This window comes from Drosophila virilis, chromosome 4 (assembly GCF_030788295.1).
Source record: "Drosophila virilis strain 15010-1051.87 chromosome 4, Dvir_AGI_RSII-ME, whole genome shotgun sequence".
NCBI classification, from domain to species: domain Eukaryota; kingdom Metazoa; phylum Arthropoda; class Insecta; order Diptera; family Drosophilidae; genus Drosophila; species Drosophila virilis.
In genome coordinates, this window is record NC_091546.1 from 18,603,298 (window position 1) to 18,619,870 (window position 16,573).

Consider the following 16,573-nt stretch of genomic DNA (forward strand, 5'->3'; position numbering starts at 1 on the left):
TTTTGTTCTAGCAGCATTTCCATGCTAAATTATTGCCTTGAGAGCAGCATTAAACATCATGAACTCCAATAATCAATAATAAAAAAAGACGCCAGCAGGTCCAGGTCCATGAAAAATCACAGCTGCTGCTACCACAAAATAATTTAACTAAATTGGCGCACAAGGTCGCCCACGGTCAGTGACTGGAGCCCAAGCAGAAGAGCAGAGCGGCAACTGGATGTGTTGGTGTGGGGCAGCCACGACTTTGAATGCCCTTTTTGAAAATTTGTGAAAATTATAATTGTTGATGTGTGCAAACATCAATAAAAATGAATCATTAAAAGATTAAAAAACTACTGAGCTACGCAAAAGCGGCTACCGGAGTTCATTTCAACTGCGACAAGCTACGAAACAAAATAAAAAGAACGTGAAATAAATGCCATACGGATGTGTCGCCAGTTAAATTTTTTTTTTGCGTTTTTGAGACTTGGAATGCGCACAAAACATGCCGAGGACGGTCGTTGGTCCGTCCAGACCCAAAACTAATAGCTGAAAGAAATATATTATAAATAAATACAGTGTATACATATCAAGCAACGTGGTCATGTTCAGAATTCAATGCACGCGCCAACTGTTCCGATTGCCTCGGATTACTTTTATCCAGAAGCTGTGACTCATAAAAGGCAGAGCACTCGCCATAAAGGGCAAAATACGTTGAAGAATACATGTAACAAAATCAAAAAAATAGAAAAAAGGGAAAGGGAATCGTGGTACTACTGCTTATTTTTATAACTAAATGCACTTTGCTCAAGTTCAAGGTGAGCATCGAGCGCATACACACCGGTCAGTGGGGCATTCGGGAAGGGCAACAGGTAATTATGATAATAATTATAACAATAATTATAGTGAGTTTTATGCTATGAAAGTCGACTGTAATTGTGTTATAAGTAGTTTTTGTAGCCAAAGTGAACTGGTTGTTATTGACATTTATTATAAAGAAAATCTGTGGAAAAAAAAACATTACACGTTTAGCTGGACGAACAGTGAGTCAGGCCTAATGGGTACAAATTATATTAAAAATAAATATATATTAAAATGTAAAATAAAATGTAATACGATATATAACTAAATAATAATAACTAAAATAGTCAATATATATTTAAATAGAAACTAAAATATAAAAGCAGTTAGGAATACTATCTACAGCGATACAAAGTGATTCAGGCACAAAAACTTCTACAAAACAAAAATATACAAATAAAAAAAAAAAAAAAAACATTTAACAAACTCATAATAATCATATATTAAATTATAAAAACAAATACTCTTCCTGCTACTGAAAAAAAAATATACCAAAATTTGATTTATTTCCATTTTAATAATTTAGTTAATTTTTTTTTTTAAGTTCAGCTAATTATTATTTGGTACATTAAACCATTAGCTTATTTAATTTTTTCCATTGTTGTCGTTTGATTCCTTAACATGTTATATAATCATAGTTTTGGTGCATTTAACCATTAGCTTTGAATATTTATTTAAGCCCACGTCAAGGCCAATTTCAGTTGCATAATTATAGTTCTCGGGACGCACCTGAATTCCCAACGGCTTGCAAAACAATCTGTTAACATTTGTAACTACGCTTCTTCTTCTACAAATCTGTATATTTTTAATGATCAGAAATGCCATCTCACTCACACTAATGACATTTCATATGCCACTAATTACTGCCATTACACAAAAGCGACCCAAATGGCTTCCTCATGTCAAGATTCTATGCAACACGAATCGACTAGCACAGATTAGTTATGGTTGTGCGCCAACGTTCAAGCCGCACCCCCCCCCCCCACCCCTCCCCCCACCAGGGGTTCAAGAACTAACTAACGATTGTATTAAAACATTATTAACTGGAGAGCTGTACACACAATATCAAACAATGAAAATAGTTACGTCAGTTCTGTGGTTTTCACTAGCGATGAATGCGTGAGATAGTACTTAATAAATATTATAATAAATTTGAAAAATATAATAAAGATTAAAAATATACAATATATATTATTATATACAATATAATAATATTAATATTAATATTAATGTAAATCAAACAACGGGAGCTCCCGACTAGGGGATACCCTGAACCCTCTTCTTCCAACATCAAATGCATATATATATTCTATTTTAGAAGCTTTATGTCAAGTTTGGTGGCTCTAGCTCTTATTATTACCCAAAAAATAGGATATCGATATCGATTTGCTTGGAAACGGAGTAAGTTATCGATTATCGGAAATAAACTCGATCTGCGCGGGAACTGGGAGCATCTACATCAGAAATTTCAAGTCTCTAGCTCTTATAGGTTCTGAGATCCTTGCGTTCATACATACGGACGGACGGACGGACAGACAGACGGACATGGCTAGATCGACTCGGCTATTGATGCTGATCAAGAATATATATACTTTATGGGGTCGGAGATGCTTCCTTCTGCCTCTTACATGCATTTGCATTTCGCACAAATACAATATACCCTTATACCCATTTTAAATGGGTTAAGGGTATAAAAAAATAGAAAATTATATAAAAATAATGTTAAATACGATATTTTTAGTTATTTGGCATTTTTTCAAAATTTTCTTATATTTATAAATTTCTCGAATAAATTTCGCTTCTTCTCGAGAAACATCAAAGGAAGAAAATTACAAATATTTGAAATATTTTAGGCTTCAAAAATTCGTAACTCCCTTTATTTCTAGAAACTCGTGTCACGCGCTCAACGCCAGCATTAACTCTGCAAAAATTAGGGAGGGGGGCATAGAGAGGGGGTTCTGCTCAGTGAGGCATTCATTGGGCTGCCCCTCACACAATCTTAAGATTTTCCTTTCGTTTGGTTTATTGTTAATGTGTGCGCTTAACGTCGCACAGCAACAAATTAAAAACGAAAAAAAAAAATAAAACTAATAATAAATGCGCGAAATTATTGTGTGAAACTTGAATAATGAATGCGCCCAGCTGGCTGTTTATAATTATTTTTATAAAAATAATAATAATCGCAGTGTGCCCCCGCGTGTATTATATTCCGTGCTCTTCGCCGGGGCGTGGCTGGCTTTTGCTAGAACCGAGTTCGTGTCGACCTCAGTTCCATTCAATGTTTCGCGCTGCTAATTAAAACATTATTATTATTTTTATTTTATTTTATTTTTTTTGCCGCTAACCATGCCCCGAGGCTGACTTCGCATGCGGCACATGCGAATCGATCAATAGAAGCCTAAATCGACAGACGAAGTGGCCCCAAAAAAAAAAAAAACTATTTAAAAAACGGTAGGCAACAGTTGTCAGCTGTCATAAAATAATAACAAAAAACAACAACCTCAATGGAAAAACAATGCGTAAAATATAAATTGACGAATTTTAAATGCCCTTGCATACATTTGATTACATTTCAAATTGTTAGCTAGTTTTATAAAATAGTCAAAGATTGCTTACAAAAATACTTATTTTTTGCTTCATGCGTCTAACAAAAACTTGCTTACACATATTATATATGTGGGATGTACGAAAGTTTTGAGTAAAGAGAAGTATATTTTAATTTTAGAAAACAATATTAAGATAATAAAACATAAAACATAAATATATAATGCAATAATTTACAAAATACTTAAAATTAGCTCCATTTTTTTAATTAACTTTTTTTAGTTTTAGTGTTTTTTACAGTTGGAAACTTGTTAGAGAACTTTATTTACTTCCATTTTCAAATTTATTTTCATTTAAAATTAAAATTGTAAATTCAAGCATTTATTTAAGGCGGACTTTTCCTTGTCATACAAAATTCTTTCTACATGATAAAAGTCTGCTTAAATGAAACTTTGTTTTAAATGAAACGAAACCACCATTTTTTTAGTTTTACAGGAACTATCAGATAGACATTATGATAAAACCCCCTGGCAAGGGTATCAAAAAAGAGACTGACGACGCACGACAACAACAACAACAACAACAATAACAACAACAACAAGCCAGCCAATTGTTTATTGATTATTTGATGTGTTGAACATGCAGGCAGATTGTTCCAATTTTGATCGGTTTAACGCATTTGCATGCGGGCGCTAATAGCTTTGAACCTGAAACTGAATTATTTTTTTTTTTTCGTCAAAATTGTTTTGTATGCCATTTGTATGCCAGGGGCAAGGCTGAGCCAAGTCTTGGCATTTTTGGGCAGGGTCTCTATTTTGGCAAGCCGTCAATTAGAGCTTTTGCAAATTATGAGATTAAATGGACTAAAAGTCTTGACTCTCTTGCCTTGGGCATTTCAACGACTTTGATAAGCGTTAATTAACAAATCAGAATTTTGCATAGCCGAAAGTGCTCGATTGGCAGTCACCCTGTAAAACAGTTCTAGAACATATTAATTAAGATGATCCAAATGACTTTTGTATTTTGCGAAATTTTGGACTTAGATGAGTTGGAAGCTAAGATAGATTCATACCAGAGATCAGGAATAGTTAGCTAAGAATTCTCCGGTTTTGTGCGTGCAGCTTTTGCCTTGATTTAATGCTTTACTATGCATACAATATCTCCGCTACCAATTAAATCTCTTGAGCTCTGAAGTTGAGTGAACTTTCAGTGTCATTGTCGAAATGATGTTTGGTTGCCTGGGTGGTCCACTGTCTGATTGACAATGATTGACCATTAAGTTGCGTATGTGTCAGATCTTATAATACAAAAAAAAAAAAAACACACACACACACACACACAGACACGCTTCGGTTAGTATAGCTCATAAAATAGCTACCATTTATGTGGAGCATTGGCCCGGCTTATTATGGCCAGCCGGCGCGAAGGTTGGCTCAAAGTGTGCACCGCATTTGGCTAGGAAGTTGTTAGTTGCCCATTGTGGGTGCTTAATTGGAAAACAATTTTTGCAATACGCAACGTGCGATTTGATATTCGGATAAGACGAGCAGCACAAGCGCGCTCATGGGATTTTCTTTATTCACAAGCAAGGGCATCAAATCAATACGAAGGTCGATTTGTCTAGAAAACCCGATTTAATGGCTACTATTTAAAATATTTATAATATTTTTTTTTTTTGATTTTTTACAATTTTTTTCTGGACTCAATAGGAAACAGGAAATATATTTGATATTTAAATCAAATATATATATATATATATATATATATATATATATATATATATATATATATATAAAGGAAATTTGTCAATATTTGAAAAAAATGAAAAAAAAAATATATATATATATGTTCAAGACATAAAAACTAGTTAAATGGCTAAAGACAAAGGAGTTCAAGCACTTGCCCCTAGCAGGCCCTATAAAGCCACACATAATATTCAAGTTAAGAGTTATGAAACAGCCTAATACATTAGAGGAGCAAACTGAAGCCCACCCAAACGCCATCATGGCCACACACATTTCAGACACCTCTCAGTTGTGTGTGAAGGGGCGACACCTAAGTCAAAGCTCGGGCGTAGCAATTAGCCGAGCAACGCCCAAATTGCGTGCCGCTTGTCACATCAACAACAAACCGAAGCGAGTGACTTGCACGGCGAAAATATTAAAAATTAATTAAACAAAAACTTGGCTACTAATGTAAGAAACAAAATATGTATATATAAAACACATTTATCGTGCACTTGACCTTGGGCGGGCGGCACGAAGCGGCGCAACCAAAGCCAAAACAAGCGAAAATCAAAATACAAAATACACAAGCGGCAAAGTCAACAATGCACATAACGAACTGTGTATACGCTTACACTATTACTTAAATGCAAAATGATACATTAGCATTCTAAGCGTGATCTGAGAGAATGTTATTGAAAGTCAACAATTCGCAGAACGAACTGCGTATACGCTAACGTTCAAGCGAAACTTAATAATAACATCAGCTAAACATATTCACACTCTTTTTGAAATTTGTCGAAAATAGATGATAAATTTTAAGATAAAGCAAAAGTCTATTATTTACTGTTATTTAATCTATACCAAATAGTTTACCCGCAATATGTACAGTATTTGTCACAAAATTGTATTAATATATTTTAAGCCACGTTAAGTCTCATAGCACAGCTAATGTACAATTGGGGTAGAGTATTGAATAGCATGCACAATATGCTGTTAGGGGCGTTTAGACTCAAGGGGGCAGCAGCTGTGGCATGCGAGGGAAGGCGTAGGGGCCTGTCCTCGTCGCATGCATGCCGCGTAATTCGCTGGCAACATTTGATTTTGATTTCGTTTTCGATTTTCAATTCAATTTCGAGTTTCATTTACTATTCCGTATTTGAACTTCATGAATTTAATTTGTGCGCAACGCGGCTGTTTGATACCAGCTGAAAGCCCAAGGCGAACTGATACGACACTTACACGGCGTATACGCAATCTCTTACTTATTTATGACGTATACCACGCGTTGCGTGTAATTGACATTCACACTGATTACTTCCTTATTTGGCGGCCGCGACTGACTCATATTCTGAATATTTTTCTGGTTGTATTTTCTAGACTTGAAGGCAAAAGTGAGTGGAAAACACTTGAATATAAGAACATTTCTAGTCACGCATTTGAAAATAGAGAAAATTGTTGCAATTAAACACGCAAATATATTGAGTCGCTGTTAACAATATTTTATATTATTATTTTTTCAGCAAATTATACATCTCATTTAGTATTTCAATCTCCAATTGAAATATTTTATTTTAACATTTGTTTAACTATTTATTTTCTTGTTATTTATTTCGTTGGTTATTTGTTTATTCTCTGTATTTAGCGAATGTCAATTGCAGGCAACGATTTATTGGTTTTCAATGCTGCATTAAAACAAAAGACTTAAGCAAAAAACTTGTTACTTGTTGCATGCAAAAAGGTGAAAATATTATATGCAATTGTTGTCTGCCTCCGTCCGTACCGCAGCTCAACTTTTCATGCCGCGCCTCACCTTGTGCGCAATAGAATTCAATGAAACAATTTTCTTAATTTTTAATTGCAGCTACGAGTCAATTTGATTTGTTGCTATTACAATTTTTGCATTGTTCTCGGCGCGACATCGACTCAAATCGTTATATATATATATATATATATATGGATATACAGTGAAAGCTCTGCGAACGGACAGCTTAGATGGATTCTGGCTGCTTCTTTGACAAAAAATCAGCATTTCTTTTCGGGCACTAATTATTAATAATAATATTATTAATTTTACTTGTCAGTTTTACTTTTTGCAGTTTTTGTTGGCATCTCTTTCGGGCCAAAGAATATGTAATCCGCGTCCGAGAGCTTTCACTGTAGCTCTTAAGCATTGCTTCAATTGCGGTCTTTATTAATTATGCGCTTATTTATGATAGTTTTAAGCTGCCGATTTATGCTTTTGCCCCTGGGCACACTTCAGTTTTTGCCTCGCAGCAACTTGAAAAACGATTAAAACGCTCAAAATCAACAACTAAAACAATAACAACAAACAAACTGAAGCTGTGCGCACGCTCGCAATAACAACAGCAACAACAACAACAGCAACAACAACAGCAGCAATAATAATAATAGTAAAAATCAACTTTAATGGCAAATAGATCGTGAGATTGGAAGAATTGGATGATGTCTGCCCAGGCGGATGTGCAGTGCGTGTATTTAAAACTTGATTAGCTTTGCGCTTTTGGGCTTTGAATAATATGGATAAAAGCAGAAGAGGCAGCAGCAACAACAACAACAACAACAACAACAAGCGCTATCATCAAGGCCATCGATGATGTAGCTTTGTAAATATTTACATAGATGCCACCAGGGAGATTGGCAGCGCTTAATACCTGCTGCGGCATGGTCAAGGTCGCCATGTGGCAGCTATCAATTGTTATTTATTTTGTTGCGTTTCAGCTGCTTTAGATGAGCCAGAATATGTCTTCAAGTTAATAACAATTGATGAAAATATTTACGATTATTTATTGAATAGGTAATATTTCAGAAAGGTACTAACTAAACTGTTTTTCTCTCCCTCTTCCTTTTTCCTGACTCGCCTTTAACCTCACCGTCTCTCTTACTATTTCGCCTCCTCTCTCTCTCTTTCTCTTTCTCTTTAGCCTCCTCTCTCTCTTCTTTCACCCTCTCGCTCTCTGTTTTACCATCTCTCTTCCTCTCTCTCTCTCTATCTCTTCCTTTCTCTCTTCCTCTCTCTCTATCTTTTCCTCTCTCTCTCTCTCTCTCTCTCTCTCTCTCTCTCTTTATCTCTTCCTCTCTCTCTCTCTCTCTCTATCTCTTTTTCCATTTCTCTTTCTCTCTCAATCAATTTTAATTTTTTCATTATTTCTCTCTCCCCCTCTCTACCTTACTCGCTTGTTTTCCCTCTTCCTTACTTTCTCTCTCTGCCTCTGTCTGGCTCGCTTTCTTTCCTAGATTATACACACACAACCTTTCGTTAAATGTGCCAATGAAAAATGTTCAATTCCTTTTTGAGCCTCTTCCTTAAACGATTGGCTTAAAGCGAGCCTTTGAACCAAAAACTATTCAGTATTTCCAATTTTTATTCTGCTCTTTCTGTAATTCTTTAACGTTTGACTCTATCACTCTTTCTCTATCTTCTTCTGCTTATTTTTGCTGTCTTTCATCGTCGTCCTATTCTGAAGATTTATGCACTCTCTTTCCATTTATGCTTTGTCTATTATTCTTAAAGGTTTAAGCGATTTACAGCATGATTAGAAAAAGGATGTTTAAGATTTGACGCTTTATTTCTCTACTGCAAACGTTTAAATGACTAACTATTAATTTAAAAATATTAATAATATATAAAAAAATAAAGTACACAATTTATTTTATGTGCTTCCACAGACTCTCTGTATAATACCCAACATCGGCAATTCTGAATAGATCAAGTTAAGTTTCCAGAAAAGTAAACACACACTTTCGAGTGCCAAACAAATTTGATTCGTGGTGTTTATTTGTTTGATCATTGTTCAATTGTTTGTTTGTTTGTTTGTTTGCATTTGCTTTTCAATTAAAAGCTGAACATGAACAGCTTCTAACCTTTGGCAGGTTTCAAGTTGAAGTTTAATAACCTTAGGCCAAAGGTGGCAAGCTCCGAGGCCTTCAACTGGCGGCTTTACTACAAAGATCAGCCAGATTTAGTTACAATTGCCAGTTGGTAATTACCGAATTTTTTCTATTTTGTGTGGCTGCTGCAAATGAATTGGCCAAAAGTTCAAATGTTCAACTGGCGATTTGCTTGACCAACTGAATTATTGGTAAGGTCGAGACTCAGTTGAATATCGAATGGCCAAAACGAAATGGCAAAACAAATTCATTTACATGCACAACAATACATCGTATTATTAAAGGTGGGCATATCATAATGGATTACCATAAATATGGTTATGAATGTTCTTTGGCATGCAGAACCTGGCATTAGAGTCGGACTGCCAATTAGCGAATGTGGCCAGCTGGAGGGCATTGGGCATTCGAGCGTATAGTCCGAGTGCCGAAGGCCAAATGGGGCCGGGCAGACCCGATTATACAAAGACCAATTTAATTGGAACATCATTGAGGCAAAAACAAAAACAAAAACAAAAGTTTCAACTGAAACTTTGTATGTGGCATGCCTGAGGTCACTTTCAGCTGTTAGTTATAGAAATCTATGTACGTTTTTTTTTTTTAATATATTTTTAGCAGACGATCTAATCAATGTGCAGCAGCTGCAACAACAACAACAACAGCAACAACAACAACAACAGAGTGAGCATAATTGTTGTTCTAATCAGCGCTGCTGCAGTTGCCAACTGCATGCAAAGTTCAGGGTTAACATGGGCTAAACACCTGCATTTGCCATGCACCCGTATTTGATTATACTAAGCAAACAGCAGCATGCGCCTAATTAAAAAAAAAATAGCTCTCAATTAAAATGTATATAATTGTATGCATAAATAAATAATTATATTAATGCAGTCAGTTCGCCGTTAACAGCGTTCTAGCAGTGGTTGGCAACGCGCAAGCACACAGTCTGGCAACGCCAAATACACGCTGAGCAGCCGCAATATCGATATAATTGTTATCGAAACAGCTGAGCTGGTCAGACTGCAAACGCAAACAATAAATTGCAAATAAAATTAAGCTTATTCAAACATATTGAAAATAATGGAAATTGCGGATACCTATTACAGCAAAGATGAATACGTTGAAACGGTGCGTAGTAATTATGTGCCATAAATATAAACGAAAACCAATCAATTCGTTTCGCTCCGATGACCTCATCAATTATTGCTTACAGGCATCCGGCAACAAGGTGAGCCGCCACACGGTGCTCTGCGGCTCCCAGAATATTGTGCTCAATGGCAAGGTGATTGTACAGAGCGGAGCCATAATACGCGGCGATTTGGCCAATGTGCGTACTGGACGCTATTGTGTTATAAGCAAAAACTCTGTGATACGACCGCCCTATAAACAGTTTAGCAAAGGCATCGCCTTCTTTCCCATGCACATTGGCGATCATGTTTTTATAGGCGAGGGCGCTGTGGTCTCTGCGGCCATAATTGGTTCCTTTGTGTACATTGGCAAGAATGCCATCATCGTAAGTGGGCAGCTTAAAGCTTTAACAAGTCTTATAACACGTAGATTAAATGGGTTCTGATTGATTCCAGGGACGCCGCTGCACGCTCAAGGATTGCTGTGTAATTGAGGATGGTGCCGTGCTGCCGCCGGAAACAACAGTGTCCAGCTATATGCGCTACACGGCCAAGGGCACCATTGAGGGCGGTCAGGGTAATCCGTATTTTGTGCCCGCCGCCATGCACGACGAGATGGTCAACTATACGAAGTCATTCTATGAGCATTTTGTGCGCACACCGGCACCGGCCAGTTAGGCACAATGAAACACATAGTTTTTCACTCATAGAACCCAACTAATATTAAGTATTATATTTAATAAAATAAACGACATTTTAGTCAATCAATCCCGTATCGCAGTCGTAGGCCTCATCGGCTATTTCAAAGATCACATAGCTCATGCCAGTTCGACGTGCAATCACTGCGGCTGTCTCCTCCGAGTTATTCTCCTTGCGTGCCTGCAGATTGCGATCCAGAAGCAGCACAGTGGCCGTATTGCGGCAATTGGAAACGGTTGCCGTAATATGCAAAGGCGTCTGCTGGCCATCCGACTCGGCGTTCACATCGGCGCCAAATTGCAGCAAGAGCAGGGCGCAATCGGCATTGTTCCATTTGCAGGCCGAATGCAATGGTGTCCAGCCGAGTGCAGTGCGTGCGTTTGGATCTGCCTGATGCTGCAGCAACAGCTTGGCCATGTCGACGAAGTTGTTGTAGCAGGCGCGATGCAGAGGCGTGTAGCCATCGTTGTCGCGCGCGTGGACACTGTCCGCGTCCAGTTGTAGGATTTCGCGAACCTCGCTAATGCGATTCTCACCGACGGCCCACAATATCATGCGTTCAATGCTGGCTGCATGTTAAACATTTAGTTTAATTTCTCTTTTGTTTATACTGTTTATTTGTACCTTGTGGATTTTTGTCCTCCTCGATGAGCTCGTCGGTGTCATCGTCCCAGCCGCTAACGAACATGCCGCGCGGCACCTTGGCATAGCGCAGCTTCTCCACTTGCGATTTTTCATCATCTGAATCGTAGTCGCCCATAATACTGAAACTTTTTTTTCTAAAATGCCGATTTGTTACTTTCCAATTGATAAATGTTTGCCTTTGAAACAGATGTTTTGCTATCGATAACACGTTGAAAAAACATCGTACTATCGATATATGCATGTTTCTCTTTGATTTTGCAACACTGCAAATGCTAGCAGCAAGAAGCAGCAGCATCGTTGTTATTTATTTTTCGATCAACGCGTTTTGTTTACATTTGGTTCGTGCGCGCAATGTCCAATCCACAGGAGGAGCTTTTGCCACCCAATGCCGAAGATGATGAGCTAACACTGCCCAGGGCCAGCATAAATAAAATAATTAAAGAGCTGGTGCCCACGGTGCGCGTGGCCAACGAAAGTCGCGAACTGATACTCAATTGCTGTTCCGAATTCATACACCTGATCAGCTCCGAGGCGAACGAGGTGTGCAATCAGCGCAGCAAGAAAACAATCAATGCCGAGCATGTGCTCGAGGCACTCGATCGTCTCGGCTTTCGCGATTACAAACAGGAGGCCGAGGCGGTGCTGCACGATTGCAAGGAGGTGGCCGCCAAACGGCGCAGACAGAGCACACGCCTGGAAAATCTGGGCATACCCGAGGAGGAGCTGCTGCGCCAGCAACAGGAGCTGTTCGCCAAGGCGCGCGAGGAGCAGGCACGCGAAGAGCAACAACAATGGATGAGCATGCAGGCAGCCGCCGTGCAACAAAGCAATGCGCTTATCCAGCGACAGCAGACGGATGTCGCCGGAGTCGGCGGCGGGGGCGGGGGCAGCGGCAGCAGTGCTGGCTTCGTCAGCAAACCCAGTGAGGATGACGACGATGAGGACGACGATGACTACTAAACACAGCATGTGGTTGCAACGAGTTAATTTGCTTTGCTCTTAATGTATTTGTAATAATTTGTTATTAAACTATTGTCATAAGTCGAAACTCAGCTAATTGTGGCCTTCTCCTGCAGCTGAGCTTCAAGCTGTCTGCACAAATGTGACGGCACATGTGTGCCCGGCACATATTTGCCCAGTATTTCGGTGTGCTTTTGCCAGAACGCAGCGCCAATCAGATCCTCATGTATGGGCACTATCGCCTGCCTGCCCTTCTCCTGCTCTCCATCCTGCAACAGCAGCCGCTTGCGCAGCAAGATCGTGCCCTTGCGATACATGGCCGGCAAATTGTTGTAGTTAATGCCAAACTGCTGGAAGAGTAGCTCATTTTTGTCGGCGGAGAGTGTGCCGCGTAGCCGCTCCTCGGCCTGTTGATTGGTCAGACCCGACTCTAGCACTAGTTTCCAAAATGCCGTATTATACAGATTATTCACATGAACATCTGCCTGGCGCCAGCTCAGATAGTCGCGCAGATTCTCATCCGACGGATAGAGCACAATACGGCCATCGAAGCAGGGCGCATAGCTCAGCGGCTGCTGCATCCATTGTGGCCAGCTGAGCACATAGCTGCTGGAGAACATGCTGGTCACGTAGCTGAGCAGCTTGGCGGCGCGTCGCTTAAAGGCTGTCGTGTCCTTGCGAAAGACAAACGAATATTCATCGCTCTGGCCGTAGCCCAGCACAATGTCCCGGAACTCCTGCATGACAGCGATTCCGGCGGCATTCATCACATTCAGCGCTGCACGTGGTTACATTTTTTTTTCCATTATTTATAATTATGATTTTATTGTAATTCAATTCGGGCAGCGTGCTCACCATTCTCATCGTTGGGCTTTTCGAATTTGTGCACATTGGCGAATTTGTGAAATTTCTTGCCATCGACGCGTATCACAATCCACACATTTGGCAATATTCTGTCGTCCTGTTCGTAGGACTTAACGTATTCATATCTGCTGCAGGCCATGCTGCGTCTGTCGAGCGCTATTCCGTTTTTATTCGTAGCCAAGAGTTTGAGCACAGCGCGATTAAATGCACGGAAATGCATTTAAATTATTTACTTTTGCCGCATGTGAAACAGGTGCTGGCAATGTACAAGGTGACGCATAGACAGATCTACATGTTAGCTGAACTGTTGTGACGTCACGACCACGACCACAAATATGTTAAGTACAAGTGCTCATAAACAACATAGAATTCATTGAATGAAATAACGAACGGAAAAAATGAGTGTGCTGATCATAGTTTGCTCAAAGCCGAGCCTCTCGTATAATCGAGATGTAAATGTTGTACATTTTTCATCTCTTCAAATATCTTGTATGTTTTCTCTACTACCTTTACTATTTTAGGCTACTGAAGCATTCTAGACCGTTGTGCAACACTAGCAGAGGCGATAATAATCGATAGGCAGCCTCAATATTTGAACAGCTGTTGCAGAGTATCGCGGCCAGATATTCCACTATTCAGCGGCGGCCGCACAAAATTCCATTGTGTTATAATAAAATGAGTGTTAATTATGAAAAAAATGTGATGGACGAAGAATTTGCGCCAGTCAAATTATCAGACGATGAGGAAAGCGAAGGTAATGCCAACACAGAACCAAACGTGACGACGGCAGCAACAAAACCGCCAGCTGCTACACAAAACAGCTCGGACAACTATGATGCAGAGGCAACAGCTGCCGATGATGGTGATGGAGGGAGCCATTCAAGCGGCGGCGCGGCCAACACACATGTGGTTGCCCATCACTACAACGAGCTGAAGGAGGCCGGACGCAAGGAGCGCCACAAGTCGAAAATCTATTTTATGCGCAACTTTAACAACTGGATCAAGAGCCAGTTGATCAACGAGTTTATGGCCTTTATAAAGCAACAGCAGCGCGTTGGCGATGCACTGCGCGTACTGGACATGTGCTGCGGCAAGGGCGGGGATCTGCTCAAATGGGATAAAGCCCAAATATCGCATTTAATATGCACAGACATCGCCGAGGTGTCGGTCGAGCAATGCCAGCGTCGCTATCAGGACATATTGCAGCGTGCGGAGAGATCAAAGTATGCGCACAAGTTCACAGCCGAATTTTTTGCCTGCGACTCGACAATGGTTCGTCTGCGTGAACGCTATAAGGATGCGTCATTGCAATTGAATCTGGTCTCCTGCCAGTTTGCCTTTCACTATTGCTTCGAGTCGCTCATGCAGGCGGACTGCATGATGCGCAACGCAGCCGAGTGCCTGCAGCCGGGTGGCTATTTTATAGCGACCATACCGGATGCTTATGAAATTATTAGGAGATTGAAAGCGGCCGGACCGAATGCACGCCGATTTGGCAACGATGTCTATAGCATTGAATTTGAATGCGATACGGAGTCGTTGCCGCTTTTCGGCGCCAAATATCAGTTCCATATGGAGGGCGTTGTCGATTGTCCCGAGTTCTTGGTGCATTTTCCAACTCTGGTCAAACTGGGTCGCCGGCATGGTCTGCAGCTGGTCAGGCGCAGCACATTTGCCGAATATTTCAGGGAGACGATGTCCCAGGGCCGCCAGCTGCTGCAGCGCATGTCTGGCCTGGAATCGGTCCAGCCCCATCGCTGTGGCAGCGATGATCAATTCGAGCATGTGCGCCGAGTCCTTGGCACACAGCGCTCTCGGCCCGTGGGCACGCTCTCCAAATCCGAATGGGAAGCAACAAGTGAGTACTTAACAAATATCGCAGCGATCCAGCTGACTTAACTGCTCATATTTATATTTGCAGCACTTTATCTGGTTTGTGCCTTCAAGAAATGCAAAAACAGCTGGGATGCCAAAGGCAAGCCTCTGTTCGAGTTTGACGACTGATGATTCCCAAAAGACGCGCATATATCTATATTTATATATATATATATACTAAGCGCATCGAAAGTTTTGTTCAGATACCGGGGTTTTTTTTTTAATGGTTTGAATTTACAACATACTCAGCATAATCAGAGCATATATTTTAAGTTGGAAAGTGTATTTGAAAGCTTTTAACGTTAATATAAAAAAAGTTGCAGTTAAACAACGAAAATATTACAAAAGTATTAAAATGATTATCAAAAGTTCGAATGTACAAGAGAAAACTTAATATCCATGCAATTTTCGAGACTTCACGTTAAAAATATTAAATACCATTTACGATTCATTATAATAATATCGGAATTGCTGAGTTTAATTAAAATATTTGGAAAATTTAAATAGTTGTTTACACAAGAATTGTTTTTTCGACTATAGATTATATGTTACACATGGGTGTCAATCGCAACTTTAAAATAAAAACTAGTTGACAAAGACACAGATTGATAAATATATAGAATTTATATATCTCCATTCATATCTAGTGAAATCGTTATATAGTAGGGTTTATAAATAAAATGTTGACTTGTTAAGCAGCAGATCCTGCTCTTTCCCATAATTCCCTCAACATTGGCCTGATTTTCGTGCGGAATAGCAGTTTTGAAAGAGACTTTATACCAATTCCTCAGTTGGGGACAATAAAATAATATTTGAAATCGTATATAACTATTTTTTTTTTTTAGATATCTCTATAAGGTTTTTTATTCTTAGAACGTTTAAGACATTAAATAAAATTTCAACTATGAACTAGCGAAAATCCATTGTTCAACCCTCGTCACATAGACAATACCTGCGCCATGCTCTCTACATTTGAGCAGCTTTGATAACGAAGCTTTCGGCCAACGAATGGCGAAACTGGAAGTCTTTTGGGCCATTACCGAAAGCTTAATGGAAGCGCGGAGGGGTCTATGGACACGTACCGTCCGAGAGTGGTAGAGAGCGCGAGAGTAAAGAGAAAGAGAGCGCACAGCTGTTGCTTTCACAGCGACGGCGCCATTGAAGGACAACGGGCAAAGGTTAGTCCTGACGTTTACGTCGCCGGGTCGTGCCCGAGACCGATTACCAAATGTGCGAGCCCGTGCCTGGCATTCAATGCATCAATGAATTATTATAGCTCAAGTGTAAATAAATATTTGATAACAAAAACGAGTAGGTACAAATGAGTATGAGTCAAATAAAGGCATAAATTACGCCCATTGATTGGTTGCTGAAGGCAGCAAAACG

At 39.7% G+C, this 16,573-nt stretch overlaps 5 protein-coding genes across 5 annotated transcripts; 3 read left to right on the plus strand and 2 right to left on the minus strand.

Annotated features, from left to right (window-relative positions):
* The first annotated feature begins 9,992 nt into the window (after positions 1-9,992).
* DCTN5-p25 (Dynactin 5, p25 subunit) lies at positions 9,993-10,912 on the plus strand. Its single transcript, XM_002051474.4, has 3 exons — positions 9,993-10,145; positions 10,231-10,530; positions 10,601-10,912. Exons 1-3 carry the CDS (start codon positions 10,098-10,100, stop codon positions 10,820-10,822), a joined length of 570 nt encoding a protein of 189 aa, XP_002051510.1. The 5' UTR covers positions 9,993-10,097; the 3' UTR covers positions 10,823-10,912.
* Ankrd49 (ankyrin repeat domain-containing protein 49) lies at positions 10,863-11,672 on the minus strand. The gene is made up of 2 exons (XM_002051473.4): positions 11,468-11,672; positions 10,863-11,412 (listed from the first exon to the last, which is right to left on the minus strand). The coding sequence occupies exons 1-2, from the start codon at positions 11,601-11,603 to the stop codon at positions 10,901-10,903; spliced, it is 648 nt and encodes a 215-aa protein (XP_002051509.1). The 5' UTR covers positions 11,604-11,672; the 3' UTR covers positions 10,863-10,900.
* A 167-nt stretch (positions 11,673-11,839) lies between these two features.
* On the plus strand, positions 11,840-12,540 carry NC2beta (negative cofactor 2beta). The gene has a single exon (XM_002051472.4). The coding sequence runs from the start codon at positions 11,840-11,842 to the stop codon at positions 12,446-12,448; it is 609 nt and encodes a 202-aa protein (XP_002051508.2). The 3' UTR covers positions 12,449-12,540.
* THG (tRNA-histidine guanylyltransferase) lies at positions 12,459-13,691 on the minus strand. The gene is made up of 2 exons (XM_002051471.4): positions 13,304-13,691; positions 12,459-13,226 (listed from the first exon to the last, which is right to left on the minus strand). The coding sequence occupies exons 1-2, from the start codon at positions 13,530-13,532 to the stop codon at positions 12,538-12,540; spliced, it is 918 nt and encodes a 305-aa protein (XP_002051507.2). The 5' UTR covers positions 13,533-13,691; the 3' UTR covers positions 12,459-12,537.
* A 148-nt stretch (positions 13,692-13,839) lies between these two features.
* Rnmt (RNA guanine-7 methyltransferase) lies at positions 13,840-15,823 on the plus strand. Its single transcript, XM_002051470.4, has 2 exons — positions 13,840-15,170; positions 15,234-15,823. The coding sequence occupies exons 1-2, from the start codon at positions 13,988-13,990 to the stop codon at positions 15,314-15,316; spliced, it is 1,266 nt and encodes a 421-aa protein (XP_002051506.1). The 5' UTR covers positions 13,840-13,987; the 3' UTR covers positions 15,317-15,823.
* The last annotated feature ends 750 nt before the right edge of the window (positions 15,824-16,573 follow it).